General features: G+C 34.0%; 1 protein-coding gene across 1 annotated transcript in view; it reads left to right on the forward strand.

Moving 5' to 3' along the window:
* Positions 1-20,260, forward strand: part of LOC117605966 (uncharacterized) — a 358,528-nt gene that overhangs the window by 330,967 nt on the left and 7,301 nt on the right. Inside the window, exons 7-9 of the mRNA XM_034327865.2 lie at positions 9,283-9,506; positions 13,618-14,743; positions 16,278-16,754. Coding sequence (XP_034183756.2) covers positions 9,283-9,506; positions 13,618-14,743; positions 16,278-16,754 — 1,827 coding nt within the window. The remainder of the gene's footprint in view (positions 1-9,282; positions 9,507-13,617; positions 14,744-16,277; positions 16,755-20,260) is intronic.

Raw genomic sequence — 20,260 nt, forward strand, 5'->3', positions numbered from 1 at the left:
TTCTTTCAATTATTATATTACATATATTAAATTTGTAGTGGTAGTCACCAATAGCCTCCACAGTATTCAAAGTATCTCATTCAAAAAATGAAAAATGATGTAGAACGTTGAAGAAATCTAGTAGTAACACTAAATAACTCTACACGTACAAAAACCAAGAATAAAATACCGAATATGATTTTAATATAATATCTAGAAAATTAAGTTAACAATTTAATTAAACTCTTATTAAAAGTAAATAGAGTAATTTAAATGTTCACTATTTTGAGTATCATATTCAAGGTGTAAGCTCTTATTTCTTCATCCTTAGAAACACATTACAGGAAGTACGTTTAGACGCACGAAACAAGATATATAGCCTAATTTCCAGGACTGTGCTATAATCCTCACACTTGCAGGAGCGATTTATGGGGGGAACGAAGGAAGAAACAGAGACGTATAGAGGAAGAAAGAAGACACGAGTCGTGAACCAAGAATTCTCTGTTCATGATTCTCATAATGCGATGATAAAGCCTGTGCTTTCTTCTTCCTCTAGCTCTATTAAATGAGAAGTTTGAAGAGAAGCTCAAATAGCTCAATTTAATTTAATGCTGCGTGGATCATGGCTGATTTAACCCCTTCGCCTATGATTCTTTTGATAGTTGCGTGAATCAGAGTTAACTATTCATTGCTTCAATATTAAAACAAATAAAGAAAAGTTAAATATCATGCATAGTTAGCATTCAACCATTCTTAACTGATGAATTAAACTCAAAATTCAACCATACTGAAAATTACTAACCAAATTTGACATATTTGAAAAATGAACTTTTGTATTTAAATTATATTTAACCTTTCTTTTTTAATAGAAAAGAATTTTAGTGTCAAAGCATTTAATCAATGCTTAATTTGTAGTTATCACTTTATCAATTTCTCTACTTTTTGTTTTATGGAATCAATCATTTACAGAATTGATTGATTCCACAAAACAAAAAGTAGAGAAATTGATAAAGTGATAACTACAAATTAAGCATTGATTAAATGCTTTGACACTAAAATTTTTTTCTATTAAAAAAGAAAGGTTAAATATAATTTAAATACAAAAATTCATTTTCTCAACTGAAAGATAGGCTTTTCAAGAATTAGTCTCAAAACAACATGGGTTTGATAAAATTGTAGAAAACACAAGATGCAAATTTGCAATATTAAGAGATTTTACTTTAAATATGTCCTTGAAATAGCAACAATTTAGTTCTTATTTTCTTATTACATGTTAGCATACATAAGAATTTAAAAATGTATTTTTTTAAATCAAAATTAAGAAAATTGTACAATGAAAGATTAACTTATATATTCGTTTATTAATATAAATGGCAACTGATAAAATCGGTATTAAGTATCAATAGTCCAATATTTATCATGATATTAGATTCATAATTAGATTATTACCCCTGTTGAGTTTTTTGACACCAGATGAAAATATAAAATTCCTATAGGTACCAAATTTTTTTCCGATACTTATAATGTATCAAAATCAGAAGCAAGACTTGAATAAGATTTCAAAGGAAGCGGAGACATTTGTCATTTGATATCCACGAGATCGCATAAAAGATTCTAAAAAGAAAACTGCTCGACGTATCTTCGAATTTCAACGTTCCAGAGATTTAAAGCCAAAGGTGAAAACATAAAATATGCTTTTGGAAAGGCGAATTACGTTGAAACGATAAAGTTTGCTACGAGCAATCCCAAACGCCTCGTAAATTCCTGCACATGGTGAAAAGACAAAGCATTACGTGATTTTTCGCTGCTGATAATCGGTTAAAAGTTCTGGAATAAAAGTAGCGAGACTTTTCAGTGTAATTTTGCAGAGAAAGAAATTTAAAACTTCATAAAGTCTCGTTATGGATATCAAAGAGAAAGATTAAAAATTCATTCTATTTGAAAATTGAGAAATGTTCCATGAAAAATCAGATGCACCTTCTGTTCATATAAAATGATTTCAATCCCTGAACAGCGAAGTCTGGGTCAATCGAGACCCCAACTTACGAAACATATACAAGGATATTAACCTAAAGTTAAATGCATTACTTTTAAACGAAAGAGTTTCATATATTGGAAGAACAATTTTTCAAGGAACAGTGTTAAATTTAGAACATGAAAATAATATGAAATACAAAATTAAATTGAAATTGGGGCTCTCTCCATGGTCCGCCGTGCGAGGGTTAACGTATAAACAGTATTAATTAACTGTAATTAATATGGAAAGGAGACTTCTAATTTATTGCAATTTAAATTGTGATCATAATCTCTATACGTATGTAAATTCCTAACTGACTCATTAATTTACAATTAGAAACAATCAATGCCCAGCCGAAACCCCTGAACCTAGAAAGTTGAAATATTGAGAACTGCTTTTCCCAATACAGTACATCATAACATATTACAGTGTAATATACTGTAATATTATTATAAATATGTAATATTATGAAATGCATATTATATTATAATATTACTCTATATTATAACACATATACAAAATTATTCGAGTCGAGGAAGATGAAGTACATAATAAAAAATTCCGGAATATTTATCAAAGTACAATCATTTTTTACGTCAAATGTTTGAAACTCCTTTCTATAAGAATAAAGGAAGAAATTCAAATTACACTTTTATCCAAATTACCTGTCGATGATTAATAACTTAATTCATTGCACAATTATGTTTGTAACATATAATTATGTTTATCCCTTTTACACATACCTAATCATTATTTTCATTGTAACAAAAATATTATACAGAGCTTCTGGTAACTTCGTTTGGAAAAGAATCAAGAAAAATTGAACGTTGTCCAAAAGTGTAAGAAATATCGTGGATTTTCTACATGAAGATTTATTTTCGATGAAGTAATGACAGTTGCCATAAATATTCAATGATGAATAATTTTCTCGTGGTTATCAGACATACATTATTTTTATTACCTTTCGCTTCCGCTATTGATCTTTGCTACTGAATTTCATAAATTCCTTCATGAATATCATTTGAAACCATTTTCGTTCCTGATTTATTCAAGGACGTCTCTTTCAACGAAAAAGTTTATTTTCTAAAGGTTTAATCTACTTAATCTGAATGATAGTATGCTAAATTTTTCTTTTCCGCTGCATTCAAAGTAGACATCACCATTCACCTTAAATTGGTGATTTAATGACAAACTAATAATTTAATGGATTTGTTAATAATAAAAATATAATGGAACAACTGCATAAGTAATTAATGACATAAATTTTAGACCATTCTTAATAATTTATATATCTAAGAAAAAATTTGTGAAAAAATCATTGTTTTACAAAAATTACTCCACAGATTTGTTAATAATAAAAATATAATAAAATAACTGCGTAAGTGGCTATTTACATAAATTTTAAACCGTGTTTGAAGGTTTCCATATCCGTAGGAAAAATTGTGAAAAAATAATCTTTTGCAAAAATTAAATACATATAATAATTTTATTACAGTATAATGATTCCTGTATTGTGTATTTAATTTCCCAATTAAAATGGTAATTGTAAAGCTTAATGTATACATCAGATGAATCCGTAAAGCAGAAAATAGAAAACACAATATAAAATAAGAGAATGAAAGGGAAGAGTGTCTGAATGAATTACGTCATGAGCTCACTTTTCCAATATTTATTTATGGTTAACAAGTATGGACGAATGCTTCTGTGCAGCTTCAGCGACGCCAAGCATCCGGTAATATGCACTGAGAAACCTTCCTCTCAATATCGTGTGTGAGAGCAGAAAGCGCAAGGTCGTCCTCAAGGAATCAATAAGAGGGTTGCTAATTTCAGCCACTTTGTGTATGCGATCATACCAGCTAATATACGTGGAGATATTCTCTCATCCTCTGGAAAATAAAGTGGATGGTACCTTCGCTTCTCTTTCACTGATTCATCCAGTAATGAAGACTTCGAGCCAAATATTCTATATGAACAATTTAACATGCGTTTTTTTTTTGCAACATCTGATAAAGCAAAATATAAAGATTTAGTATGTCGGAGGTTAGATTAGATTAGATTAGGTTCGATAGGCACAAGAAAATAGAAGAAGCAACAATAACTACAGTGAACACTCACCGCCAGTTACATTGAAAATATTGAAAGCTTCATGGAGTAGTATTTTTAATTTAAACAAATTTATTATTTCTACAATGTTTCATTGCTTTTACTGTCCATAATTTTTATGAAATTATTCTATACTTCTCATAATTTCTTTTATTAGATAATAAGAGTATTTCTAATTAGATAAGTAGAGAATTCGTTGTAGGTACAGTAGACTTGATAACCGTTCACATTCGGGGCTGTAGGAGAGGAAATTTCTGACAACTAGATAGTTAGCGAAACAGCTAAGGGGCAAGAGGTAAAGGCAAGTATAACGTAATACTTCCAAAACAATTGAATTTTCAAACAAATCACACGCGTGAAAAACGAGGTGCTGGGAATACGTGAATAGTATTAGTGAAAGTAGGTGTGAATGGCAATAAGCCTTTACAGAAAGTATGCGGCAACTTAAGCATTTAATAAGAAGCACTTAATGAGTACTTTAAGAATATGTATAGTTTATGGTGGGCTCTCGACCCATACAGGTGCATTGGTCAGTTGAAGTGGCGATATGGGGGATATGCTTGGGGTGTCCTATAATGAGTATATTATTCAAAAAAGTTCTTCTATTTTCAATCTTTCAGTATTACATATTTTACATGTTGCCCTTTATATTTTAAGATGTGACGTCGGTTCTGGCAATCGTCACTTTTATTGCCAGCCCTCGAGTTCGGTCATACACGGTATAAACATAGCCTTTCTACACACAAAGGCCCTTAAATGATACGATAGTCCGCCACAATATAATTTCTATTTTATTGGGACATTGGTATTCTTTCCTGTTGACTTCCAACTTCTTCATCCTCTTCTTTCAAGTCCTGTTCGCTAGCTCCACTTGGCAAATAATATCCCAATAAAATAGAAATTGTATAAAGAACAATATGTAAAATATGTAAGATTAAAGATAAAACAACTTTTTTAATGATATACTCACTATAGGGATATAGCATATCCCCCATATACTATAGGCCTAAGCATATCCCCCATATCGCCACTTCGACTGACCAATGCACCTGTATGAGTCGAGAGAGCCCACCATAAACTATATATACATATGTATATTCTTGAAGTACTCATTAAGAGCTTCAATATGATATGTAATATGACTCACTTCCATCAAGGAAAATTTTTCATATAGAAAATTGACGCTTACTTATCAAGAGCCTACTGTAATATGGGTAATGGAATCCTATGGAAATTCAAGCATCATTCATATAAGATGACATTGCAGTCTTTTTTATACCACAAAAACTGAAAAGTCCATTACCATTTTACGCACATAACCGATTGGGAATTTAAAAAAATTAACATTTCCTTTTTTTTGTTAACTAATAAAAAATATTAATTCCAAGCTGTAAATTGTATAATTCACTGTTCATTTTAGCGAAGAATCAACTGTTCTGTATTAAGAATATTAACGAGAAGTCTATGTAGCCATTTTTATCAATCCCTAACCCTCAGACGGTGGACCATGGGGAGAGCCCCAATTTTAATTTAATTTTGTATTTCATATTATTTTCGTTCAAAAATTATGCATTGAACTTTGGATTAAAATCCTTGTATATGTTTTGAAAGTTTGGGTCACGATTGACCTAAACTCCATTGTCCAAGGGTTAAGCTTCAAATTAATGTGCCATAAATGCTACTTTGCAGTACTTTTATGTTATCAAACCGTGTCAGAGTTTTTATGTCTCCTTTGATCATTTGATATGCAATGACCTAATAAGTATGAAGTCCATAATGAATAATTCCTTCTTCATGTCAAATATAATAATTTCAAAATATATTCTTAACTTCATTCTTTTGTGTAACATTATAATAGCAGTTTTAATTATGTATTCTGTAGTTAAAATATTGAAAAGAATTGTATAGAGCTCGCGGTATTATTTTATTTTTTTTCTCGTAATACTTTAAAGATAATTCTTTTGTATATATAATACAATAGCACTTTTTATTCTGTGTTCTGCCGTTTCAAACTGAAATTGTATGACATAGAAACTAATTGTGATATTATTTTAGGTCATTATTGAACAATCAAGAATTATTCATTGAAAAAAAGTAAAAGATTTGATTCATTTGTAATACAATTGAAATAGTGTATTTTATGCACCTAACATTGCTTCTACATATTTAATTGTTGTGATTTTTGTTCCGTTGTTTTTTCAATCATAAATTTAATTGCATATTTTGCAATTATATTTGTAATGGCATTATTAATATAATGCAGTGTTTTATTATAATGCATGTATTTCGTTGAAAATTCAAGTTGCTGAACTAATTGTTTAAAATAACTTATTATGAATTATTAAGTTTATAATCCTGGGCTGAAAAATTTTCTATACTACAATATATTGTAAATATGAGAAAATATTTTTCAAAAAGTTGAGAGTATAATGTTTGTGCTTTTCTTATGATTAATTTCATATTTATTGCAGTCCTAAATAAAAATTCTCGCTTCTTAAAATGTAATTTGCAGGTTGCATTGTAAGCTGTAATATTTTTATCCAATTAAAAACACCATGAAGGTATAAGTAATGAAATTTTGTACGGGTAGTAGATGTTCTTCGTATGTCATAGTGCTTCATGATGCCACGCCTAATGAGTTAATTAAAGCACCGACGCTTTTAATTAATTAAAACCATGTGCTTTGATAAATATGACACAAAAGATTGTATTAAACGTCAGAAAAATTCTAAACTTCGTCTATCACCTTAAATAATTCAAGAATTTTATTTCATAAAAACACTAATATTTTGTTAATAACGCTTCCGCAACTATAAATATATTTTCCATGGCAAAATTTGATAACAGATTATGAAAATAAATGCAATTTTTCAGAATTATCACTGGCCTTATTAACTAGAGTGGTCCTGGCCCCCCTAAACATTTGGACTGGTCTCAAAAATGTGGTCCTTCACCATTTTATAACTTTAAAATTCCAATATTTCAGAATTCCGAGACTAAATAATTCAAAAATTATAAATCGTAAAAATTTCAGAATTCTATAGATTTAAAATAATTTCAAAATTCCAAAATTCTATAATTCCTGAATTTCGAAATATCAAAATATCATAATTTCGAAGATCCCCTATTACAAAATTCCAAAATTTCAAAATTCAAAAATTCTATTAATCAAACGTTTAAAAATTTTTAAATTCCAAAATTCTAAAACTTCTAATGAGTTCAATTTCGTAGCTCCATTTGTTGCTAAACATATTTACATTAAGTTTACTCCTTCTTGCGTCGACGGGAAGGTTACATTTATTTACAAAATAAAATTTGTATATAACAGAAAATATGTAAAAGGTGGAACTGTCTCATTGCTGCAAGTTCTTCATTTGCAGAAATGAAATTCGCAAAGTGAAATGTCCGCAATAAAAAGAGGAAGAATAATTTTTCCAACCTATCATTACGATGCTCTGTAATTGGCACGTTTATGCGACTTTTAATTACGGCTACTATTCGCCTCAATAAAAATCGGTCGACATCGAATCTTTTAATGTCCTTTTATTACCGTACCATACTCATCCACCGTGTATTTACGTGAATCTATGTGGTTTCCTTGATCGTATTTTAACGAAGCCTATTGTAAATCGTGGGAACAAAGAGAAATCGCTCGACGAAACAGGAAATTATAGGCCCGTTGAATCTCCGGTTCGATCCACGAGTTTCTTTGATCAAACACCAATGAAACATGGTTATAGTTTTCAGAATACACAGGCACTTTAAGATATACGGCGTAAAACGTAAAAAATTAGGTTTCCATTTTGTAAATAAAATGTCTGTAGATACACAAAATCTGATAGATAAATTTTTAATATCAGGATGTTAATAATTTAAAAAGATAAAATTAGAATAACAATTAAAGAATAAATCCACGACTATTAAATGTAATGTACAGCATCGAGTAGATTTCCCTAGAGAAAATGAAGTTACAGAGGAAGCAGGAATTCTCGTAACGTTAATTTTGACGATATTAATATTGCTAAGAAAAATAATATAATTTTTAATTATTAAATACTATAAAATTTAGTGTATAACTAAGAAATATGAATAATAAAATAAGTATCAATTCAAATTTGCCGCGTAAACGTTTATACGCAAATGGTGGGGAGTCGCGAACCTATATATACTGTTCACCGATCGCAAGAAGTCGCAATCTGATTGGTCGCTCCCCACCTCAGCTCACACGTATTTTCAGTCCTGACGTATAATTCGAAGCGGTCACAACTACTATTTAGACTCGTTGGACTCGTCACAGCCGACTCTAGTACTAGCCGTGCTGAAGTAAAAATGGCAACACCGCGGGAGTCCGGTCTGAATATATCAACATCTACCCTACTCTATCTGCCTCCCGGACTCCCAGCCTCTCAGCCAGTCAACGTCGTCAGACTCCCGACTACTCTCTGGACTTCACATAACCTCTTTGGTTTCGTTCCAATAATTTCGCTTGTTTCAAGGTTTTTATTAACTTATATACACGTTTATCAATTCTTAAATGTTTCAATTTGATCCAAAGATGGTTTCATTTTGTTTCATACCTAAATTTTCTTGAAACCACTGTAAATATTTTAAATATCATGCTTCACAACACCAAACTACTTCGAGAGTACACAAAATATATATCACATTTATAACAATTTTATACTACCACATCACTTCTACTTGCCATAGTTGCAACGTTTATGTATTGTTTATACATAATTAACACAAAATAGTGTATATTACTACAGCTTTTAATTAAAAGAGACGTTAATTACAATTCCGAGCACAGGACTCTGTTTTTGAAAATAGGACTCCCGATTGTCACGTGGGCGGTGTTGCCACGTTGTTCAGCATGGCTAGTACTAGAGTCGGCTGTGGACTCGTGTAAAACTAGGGGATTAATCGATGTGTGCGTAGTACGTTTTCTTGTCCCTATGTCGTCCCATGAGACTTTATGTAATCGGTGCACAGTATGTATGTATGTACATACAGGGTCTACCATTTATCTCGGAACCCGTGCGCAATTAACATTATAGCAGTGAATAGTTCTTACAAATAGATATAACAGCCAAGAAAATCATGAAGCAAAAGATTAACAAGCAATAAAGTTAATTATTTTCGAACGATTTCATTCACACCTATCTTTCACTCTATATTTTTAGGAATGTCAACCAGAATTCCTGCACGACCTCGTCTTAAAAATGAAAGCCTACATATTCACGCCCGGTGATTCCATCTGTCGCAAAGGTGAAGTGGCAAGAGAGATGTTCATAATAGCCGACGGAATTTTGGAAGTGATTAGCGAAACAGGAAGAGTTCTAACTACCATGGAAGCCGGGGACTTCTTCGGAGAGATTGGCATTCTGAACCTCGACGGTTTAAACAAGTAAGTAACTTTAGCTATCTACTGTGCTACATTCAGTCTCAAACTCACAGTCGCTTGTCAAGAAAGTACAGTTCCAAGCAAAGTTGGTTTCCCTAGGGAGAATTGCAACGTAGGGTGTTACGTTCCCGACTTTGAAAATTTCCTTATTCGAAGTTGGATGTATACAGCGAGCATAGTCAGCAAGGTCGCGATCCCTCGGGACCACGTAACGTCCGTCCCCCTGCTCTTTCTACTCCACAATTTTTGGGTATAAAAAGAATGGCGACGAAGGCACCTCGGGTTTATACTCAGGTCAACGAAGTATGGTGTCAACGTCTTCGTGACTCCGAGACGAATCACCAAGTCAAATCAAACAACTCCCTCGCTTTCAATATGATCGACTCTGCGACTGCGGTCATTGGCTGACACATGTTACAACTCAGGGCCAAGTTATGGTGATTCCTTGCCGAGGGCTCTTACATGCAAGGTCGGGCTTATCTTCCGATGCGATGTGGGGATCCGGTACCACTGTTATGTATACTATGGATTGGAGATGCTTGAAGCGATTTGAAGGTGGTTTTGGTGTGATGCGCCACCATCGTTCGACCGGTGTACTTTACTTCCCCTCACCCCGCGACCGCCCGCGGTACTCTGTCTTGTCTTTCGACAGTCTCTCGTCGGTGGCGGTACTCAAAATCTTACCGCTGATTGGCTATTTCCTTTAATACATCGGTCGAACGGTGGCGGCTTTGGCGAGTAAAGTCTCCTTCAATTCGCTTCAACCGCTGTACAGCTGGCTTATGGGAATCTCGTATCCATAGTATATATATCAGTGTCCGGAACCCGTAAGTGCGACGCTCAGCTGCGCGGTTCGTCGGCGGCAGAGGGGGCTAGTCTCCTACTCCGCGGATCTTGCAACTGAAGCTGCGCGCTGATTGGTCAATTTTTCAATTTTCAACAGCGAAATGTGGCTAAACTACTGATCCCGAAAAATGCTACAGAACTTTTCACTTCGATTTTTCGTGATCTATCCAGCGATGGAAAGGTCTTCAGAGTATTTTTTAACACCTTGTAGAAACAGAACTTGGCTCAGTTGTATGGGACATCCTGTATATGGTTAGGACGTAGGTGTATGTAGCTTAATTACAACTTTACATTACAAATATTGAATATTTGCAATAATGGTTATAATAGATTTTGAAGTATTTATAATTTACTTTCTTCCCTTATTACTTTGGATCCCGATCTCCCCTTGTCTGAACTTAATATAAAATTTTCAGCATAATTCACGCTCGATCACACATACTTCAAAAATAATCTGAATTCCAACGAAATGATAAAAGTTCCAGGAAACTTTTTTGTTCCGGCTGGTTGTTTTGGTTTCCAGCGAGCGAGCCCGCTACAAGTTCTGCAATCGTTTTATTTGGTGCACTGATTCAAAATGCGAAAAATTGTACGCAGAAAGCGTATAGTTGAAATATCGGACACGACGGAATATGCGGCAATGGAACGAAAAGTGAAATCGATGAAGTCACATTTCATTCCTGCCCCCTTTTTGTTTTTCCGTGCTTCCTGACCCTGACACACATATTTACTCGTTCCACTTCCTCGATTTTCTTTTATATTATTGTTTCTCACCTCTGGAGTATATCCACTTGAAATATTGTTTGCTGTTTGAAGATTTATGGCGATACTGAAGAATTTAATTTTCAAAATCGTTGAAGTTATTGTTACTCGATAACATTCGTAAGCGAAAGAACGATGGCAATTTATTTCTTGTGCGATGATGTAAATGTTATTGAAGATAGAAAAGAGTGAATTTTTATTCAATATTCTGACAATTAATTTAATGGGAATTTTCTTTATTTGTTTTTCGAAAAACACGAGTATAAAATAATATTGGTTAAGTCCATAGTACTGATTTTTACTGCAATCGTATAAATTGAAAATCAATTCTCTTAAATTCTCCCTCCCTGTATAGTATCGAGCATGGTAGACTTTCCTAGGGAATATGACGACGTCGCCCCTCGAAGGTTTCCCTTTCCCCGTACTCCCATCCTGCCCCATGGGGGGCTTCGAGGCAAATGACGATATATGGAAGAGGCTCCCATGCTAACTCAAGCACGTTGAGTACATACAGTAAAAGCTGGATATATGCAACGAAAGATTGGCTGGATATATGCAACATCGCTATCCCCTCCACTTGGAGGGATCCCCCTAAGTGAACCGAGGCGCTCGACGCGGAAGCCGTGTAATACTATCCGAACTGTTATATCGGTGTGACTAATACTAATTCAACGATAAAACTTTTTTATTTTATAACTTTTTCTTAATGAAATTTTTACTAACGCATTTGTGAGATTTTTCTGATTAAAATGATACCAAACACGATATAGTTTGAATTATATTCATTTATTTATTTATTAATTCTGAATATGCTGCTGAACTATTGACTGCAAATTAGGTGCTTTATGATGTTAGGAACAGCCCGTGATTTCCATGAAACCGGACAGTTTCTTCCTATTGGAAATTAAAGTAATTTACAAGCTAACAATAATAAGAGAATGATAATAGAATAAATAAACAATAATAATAGAATAAACAACATAGAAATGACACCTCGGTTACATATGTATAAGGCAGTCCGTACACCAAAGATACATCAAACACGCAACATGCAACATGCAACACGTCGCATGTTGTGTACGAACGTATAGCGGAGTTCACCAGAGTCCATAACTGCGAAAAGACCAGTTTTCGTTCTTTCGTGCGCATCTTCGCCCTGATTGGCGGTACTTCCAAACGAAGTAAAAAGCGATTAGCGGAGAGCTCGCTGCGTTCCCCCACCATCTTTCAACCTGCGCGTCGCAGTTATGGACTCTGGTGAATTCCGCTGTAAAATAGGTATCGCGGCTGAATACAAACGATGTGTACGGACGCAGAATAGACACCTCGACTGGATATATGTAACATTAAATGCCCAGAATCGACACCTCGGCTGGATATATGAAACATTGAATGCCTAGAATCGACACCACGGCTGGATATATGCAACGTTTAAATGCCCAGAATCGACACCTCGGCTGGATATATGCAACGTCTGGGTCCCAATGTTTGTTGCATATATCCAGCTTTTACTGTATCTTGCTTATTTTTTATGATAGAGAAAAATGTCAGAGAGAAACATTATTTTGTTCGAAGGGACAAATATTTTGATGGTTATGAAATCTTTTCGTTTCATCCAAGATTTCAAAATCATTGAAGTTTTTTTAAATGGGACAACATATTTTCATCATCATAGTATGATTACTGAGCTCAAGACGAATCTAACAACCTAGTACTATGACTTTTATGTGACTTTGAGTGCAAAAAATTCATAAAAACTAGATAATCGACGGACAGAGTGAAATAACTCATAGAAAGATTAACAGAGGAAATTTTATTGTAGCAAGTGCTCAAAATTATGTCTAGCAGTTTCAATACAAATTTCCTCTGTTATTCTTTCTATCAGTTTTTATCATTGAATTATGTATAAATAATTACTTTTATTTCTTTCAAAAAATCAAAACAATTTGTTAATAAAAAATATATTTTCAAATATTAACAATCTTTCAATTTGAAATTTTCCTAAAAGGAAAAATATTTTAAAAACGTTTTAAGATCCGAGAAGAGTACAGTGAAAAAAAAAATTTTTAATAAATGAATGTTAAATCACTTTTACCGAAATATTAATTAAGTTATTCACTGGCAGGACTAATTTGCTTAAGAATTACAATATTCTTAATTCTTATTCTTTAAAAGATGAAAAGATGGCAATAAAATTACAACTACTTTCGAAACATTTATAATATTGATATAAATAATCAATTTTATATCAATCCATTCACTACCTCGTTTTTATTATTAATCGCAAAATTAATGTTACACTTGCTAGTAATAACACTAGAAGGGTTTCAATAAAACCAAACGAGGAAAAAATAGCGAAACGATCAATCACCGAAGACGCAACGAGTGTAGCATCAATCACCTACATCTGTCGCCGAGAACCCTGTCAAACTGATTTTCAAACCATACAACCTTAAAGAAAAAAGAATTTCCAGAAAACATCTGATGAGTAAACTTTCAATTCCAGACGCACAGCCGACGTTCGTTCGGTAGGTTATTCCGAGCTATTCAGCCTTTCTCGCGAGGACGTCCTAGCCGCGATGAAGGACTACCCGGAAGCGCAGGAGATCCTGCAGAACCTTGGTAAGAAACGACTGATGGAGGCGCAGAGGGTGACGAGGACAACGCGGCAGCCAACATCCCCGGGTCACGATTCCTCGGATAATAGCACTGGTAAAAGGATCGTGGACAAACTGAAGAGCGACGTGAAAGGTCTAAAGAATGCCTTAAGGAAAAGCAGAAGAAACACCAGATCGGAAGAGAGCTTGGAGCTTCAGCCGCTGACGTCAAAGACGCATACATTAAAGAGACAGCAAAAGGTCGACGATGGTCAGGTTGCATCCGCATCGAACACCCAAGAACCACCTGTATCACCTCTCGGTGCTGGGCTACCTCTGCTAGCTAGACTGAGATTGTTGAAAGAGAAAGAAGAACGCGAGGAACGTCGAAACTTGATGGAAACACAGGTACACTCTCCGGAACCGCAACAGCAACCACAGCCTCCCCAGCAGCAGCAGCTGCCGCAGCCCTCTCAGCAGCCCTCACAGCAGCCACCGCCGCAGCAGCAACCCCCACCACAGCAACAGCAGCAGCAGCCACCAGCGATTCCGAATTTGCCTTTCTTCCAAAGAAGGAAACAGGCCATCAAACAACTTCCCATACAGAGCCCGGTGGATCAGATGGTTAAATCCCCATCCACCAGTTCCAACGTGGATGTTTCCAATGGTACAAACGCGAAGAAGCCATGGGCCATGCTGAAGGATGCTTCGATAACCAACAAAGAGAATTCACCGCAGAGGAGCCCGCCTGTAAGGAGGCTACAGCTGAAGCAAAGTCTGGTACACCTCAGACAGCAGACGAAGATGTACGCGTCTGTAGACGACCTGTCGCCTGAATACTGCGGTCTGCCATTCGTCAAGAAGCTGAAGATATTGAACGAGAGACAGAAGTTGGCGGAACTCGAGAAAGCGGTTAGAAGTTCGAGCCTCGACTGCGGCGAAAATACCGAACTCGAGTTTGATGGCAACCTAACCAGAAGTCATTCGGAAGCGTGCGCTATCGAGTATGCCAGGAAATTGAAGAAACTGAATCAGGTAGGCAAAGTTTTCGTCGAATCTTCGAGCCGTCAGAGATGTTCACCCGGTTGTCGCTTATGATCATTATAACTGTAGAAAGAGAAAAGTAGAAACAATTGGAAAAAAATAATGACTTTAATGATTATACATCATATATTAGCATTCAGCGCTTTGATTTATTTACATTAGCAAGGTAAATGATCGAGTCAATACATCTTTGCATTGATCTAACTAGGATTTTAACAGAATTTTTTTTTTAATTTGTGGAATTCTGAAATTCTGAGATTCTAAAATTTTGAAATTATTGAATTATGGAATTATAGATTCTTTTTTATTTATTCTAAAAAAGTAAAGTTAGTTTAATAATTTGCATTGAAACAGTAATGTACATGGAACTGTTATGCCAATTGACGTTAACATACAGGGTGTCCCAGAAAAAGTATTAGTCCTTTAAGGGGGTGGTAGCTGGGATGATTCTGAACAACATTTCCCTTCGCAAAAATGTTGTTTGAAGCTTCGGTTTTGAATTATTAAGGAAAACCACTGGCCAATCAAAGCGCGCATGGCGCGCGGGCTCGACTGCGAAAGTTGGGCTTGACCTTAAGGCTGGTTCAGACACGGCTGGTAGTTTAGTCGAGTGGCGAGTAGTTTAGTGTATGGACACTAGAGTTTAGTCGAGTAGTTTAGTAAAACGGTTTAGTCGAGTCGATCCGTTTCATTGGATTTTTCTGGTCGGGTAGGCTTCCCCCACCACTAACTAGGCTTGCCCCACCATTAACTAGGTTTCCGAACCGACCTGTCCAGACCCATTTCTTTAGTCAAGCGATATATCTTGTACTCTCGATTTCCAAAGCTCAGCTGTACTAGTCCGGGCACTTTTCTATGCGCTAAACGGTTTAGTAGCAAGTAGCTACTCCCCACTCGACTAAATTACTAGCCGTGTCTGAACCAGCCTTTAGTCCCGAACGAACACTTTCAGCACCCTGCTGTCCCTGAGCCCGCGCGCTATACGTGTTCTGATTGGCCGGTGTTTTTCACCCCAGCTACCATCCCCTTAAAGGACTAACACTCTTTATGGAACACCCTGTATACATATACATATACAATGTATTATGATTCCACAACAGTGTACCTAACAGACAAGGAGTTATCGTGTTTAACTAATATGATAATTAATACTAATTCTTAATCCTTCCAAACTTCATATATGTACCTGTGCAAGGTTAGATGAGGAAATTCGAATGAACTAGACCATTTATGCCTAAAATACAAATTTTTTAATTAAAAAAAAAACCAGAAATTTAGTTTCAATTTTTTGTGTATGGTGTATTATATTTGTAAATATTTTCTACATGTTTCATTGAAGTAAAATTTCATAAACTCCTTTTAATAATACAACAATAAAAAAATGTCGAATAATTTTTATTGAAATAAAAATCTATCCAAATTAAAAGTAATTCGTTATGCTTAATTATTTTTGTTATATTCAAAATTCTGACCATAACCCGACTGAATTTTTATTACAATTACTTTGAAACTTTTTCACCTTTAGAGTCGACGAAGTTCGACATCACCAACGGATCCATTATCGCCTGAGAACGAGACGTTAGAAAGGCGGAACCTGAAGAGCATTCTAAAGAAATTGTCGGCAGGAAGTCGAACGGGAAGTTCAGAAACTTCGGCAACCAGTACTCCAGATCGGGAAGCGGCCACTGCCGAATTTCGAAAATTAATGAGAGCACCAACTATTGAGGGTTACGCCGCGAGGCATTCGAAACTGTCGAAAAGTGTCACGTTTAACAAGTATACGTTGCAAAGTCCACCGTCCGAGCAGATCCCAGGGAATTATCCGGTTGGATCTCAGTTGCCCGACTCCCAAGAGCAGGCCTCACTGCCACCGCCCAATAAACTCAGTTTCCGTCCTTTGGGCAGCGGAGGTATGCTGCAAATGGTATCATCTCGGCCACGAGAAGAGGAATACTTGGGAGAGTTGGTGTCTGGTATCAGAGAAATCGTTAAAGGTCGTCTGGTAAGTTCTTCCTCGTAAATCACTTTATAGATAGTTTAACCCTTTCGTAACTAAATTAACTTTCTTAAAGAAGTTGTAATTCATTTGCTGGCTATCGCGTTTAAAATAGATGTCAAATATTAAAAACATTCTCTTTTTATTATCTTTAATCTGGCGTAGACTGCAGGCTCTTTAGCGACGTTTGAGCTGAATTTCGATTTCTTCCAAGTATATTTTCATACAAAAATCCCCTAATATTTTATATAGTATTTGTTCAAATAGATGGATATTTAAATACCAGTTATTGGCGTAACTAGGATGGCTAGGGTGGACTTGAGCCCTCTAGAAATCTAGACTGACACCTGCCCAAAAATTAAAACCTACAGTATTTTAAAATTTTAAGATTTTAAACTTGCAAAATTCTAAGATTCTGCGATTCTGTGATTCTAAAATTCTAAAATTCTAAAATTTCAGAACTATAAAATTCCAAATTTTCAAAATGTAAAAATTTTAAAATTTCTATGGGACCTGACCCGCCCCATAAAGGGGTCCAAGTTACACCAATGCTACCAGTGAAATTTCGATTTTATCTTTGAATAATTAAAGCTCAACAGGTGTGACGAGCCAAGTCGAAATTGATCGATAATTAATCAGTCATGTTGACATAACACGACTGAAATTTAGCGGTTTCGTAGTTCAAAGATTTTGAGGCTAAGAAGCAATATTTTCTGATGATTCCTTTTTTCAAAATACTTTTTGTACAATTATATAGCGGCTTACAGAACCCAATTTTCCAATTTGATTTTTAAAACCTTATAAAAGATGCATTTTCATAGAGGACAAATTTTTTTTTACTTTTTTTTCTAATAGATTCTAATAATCTCTGTATACTTCTCCTGAATATGAATATCATAATTATTACACGTTTCTTTCAGAAAGTGAATTACTTTTTCGTATTCCACAATTACTCCACTAGAGGTGCTAGTGGAAGTCTTGTTGACCTTTAAATTACTTCAATAATATGGACATTTTAATACACGAAGTGTTTCAATTTTGAATTATACCAAATGTGTATTTTGTTATATTTGGAATATTCGAATATATAATCCTTAGGAATAAATTCATTTGAATAAACATGAATCCTATAAGATTACATTGAATTACATTGAATGTGGCCTGCCTTTCCAAAATTATTTTAAATATTTAAATATTTGAAGTGCATAAAATATTCGGTACAATTGGAAATGCAAACACTTGGGATATTAGAATTATTCAAATAAAGAATTCATATTCGAATAGTCCAGCTATTCCAAATTTCACAATCCCCATTTACCTAAACATTCTACCAAATAGCATCACACAAGAATTGGATTTGATGGTCCCTTTAGGTGCAACGGCAAAAAAATTAACTGGAACATATATGTTCGACTGGTCACGAAAAGATTAAAACTCTGCGTGAAACAGATGCTTTCATAGTTATCTATTGTGCAGCTGAATATTCGGGCGCTCTTTTGGCGTGCAATGATAAGCAAAATTCTTTTCGTCCTCTTTTCCAAAATTTTTTTCATTTTTCACTCACAGAGATAAATAAAAAATTATTTAGATAAATTTCTCTTTTATAGTATACAAGGGAATAATTGAGGTGTAAGTCAAGTGGTATAAGTCAAAATAGTTAGATACCAAAAAATGTTAATTACATCAAAGAATATAATATAAAATATTATATTTGTTATAGTATGTACGCCACTGAAAATTTATACTTTAAAATATAATGTCACTTTTCCTCGAAAATTAAGGTGTGTGTATAATCATTTTATAGAATATTTTACGAACTGACATTATTATTATTGCACATAATTTCTATATCATTGAGATAAACGGTTTTTACATATTTTATTATTCACGGAGAAATCAATGAAAATATACTCACACATAAATGAGTAAAATAACTGAAAACATCAATAATAATACTGACCGTTTTTATCAATTTTTACAATTTTTTATAAATGGATACGACATAAAGAATTGACAATTATATAATTTCTTATACAGCGCACAAAACAAGGAGTATTAGAATTATCACAAATATCGTGGTATTTTTTAAAATAATACTTATACCTCGTTAATTTTACAAAAAAGGTAGCAATCAAAAAATTCCAAAATAATCACAAATATTAAATTACATTTTTGCATAAACCCTTATTTCTGTATATAAATAATCTTTTATTTAACAGTGAATAATATTTTTCATCTCACAAAATCTATACTAAAATTTACGAAGATGAAAATGTGCAATTCTTCAAAACTTCACCGATATCGTGAAATATTTTTTAAAAAGAAGCGCACTCTAGAAAAAGTTCTTCAAGATTCTTTACAGTTAATTTAAAGTAATTTCCTTCAAAGATATTGGCTTCCAAGTTAGCAATTCCGAAGTTAGTGGCTCACATGAGGTTTCTGCACGCCTTACTCACAACAAGTTTGCTTCGAAACCGCTTATAACGTCGTTCTATTTGCATATTATTCCCTGTTTACAAATCACTAATATATTACTCGGTTGCCTGCTCTAACCAACGACATCCAAATCCTGTTAACTTACAAATTCACCAATTTAAACTATATCCACTAATTATGATATTCAAATTAACATCGTAAATTGTGATCTATAGCATACAAAATTTTTCATTTTAATTAGCAAATAGATGCATTAGAAGTAACATAGTTCAGAAAATGGAAAGGATTGAATTCAAAAGCATAACAAAGAAAAATTATAAAAGGTTGAAAGTATTTTAATTTGATTAATAAAATACTTCAATAGATTAACAATTATGTTCAAATTTAATTTAAAATTTATTCAAGAGAAGTCCATTCTAATCCATTTCTTTAATTAAATATCTGAAACCCTCTTCTACTGATGAAGAGGTAGTTTGGAATAAGAAGGGGCTGATTGCCAGAGCTGACAATAACTTCGTTTCCTCTTCATATTATTATACATATATTATCCGGTTTCCGTCAACAATTTAAATCTATTCAAAAAAGAGCAACGAAATACTAATCCAATTTACCAAATTCTGATCCGAGAGGTCTTATTGTAAAATCATTTGAAATACCATTAGGGATAGGTTAAACTATTAAACTATTGGTGAAAGTACCGAATAGGACCCACCCCGCCAATCCTTGACTTTGATATACGTTATGGAGAATACCCTATTGAATAACTTTTCCTTACAACTTCACCGGCGGTCGTTGTTTATTAAAAAGTTATTAACACTTTTATCGCGTTATTAACCCATTACACCCAACTGTAATGAAACCCTAACCTAATCTAACTTAACCTGATTTCTATTTTGTTATCATACTCGTGGGAAATAAAAACGTGGTTACGGTTAAGTTATGTTAGGGTGTTTCTAGAGGCCATACATCAACTTCAGTACTAAAATATATAACTAATATCACAGCATTTCGACTTTGAGTCAAGTTAGATTTTATATTTTTCTGAATTAAACTTTTTTTTTTGTTTCTAATTCTTG

The sequence above is a fragment of the Osmia lignaria genome, chromosome 2 (genome assembly GCF_051020975.1).
Source record: "Osmia lignaria lignaria isolate PbOS001 chromosome 2, iyOsmLign1, whole genome shotgun sequence".
Taxonomy (NCBI): domain Eukaryota; kingdom Metazoa; phylum Arthropoda; class Insecta; order Hymenoptera; family Megachilidae; genus Osmia; species Osmia lignaria.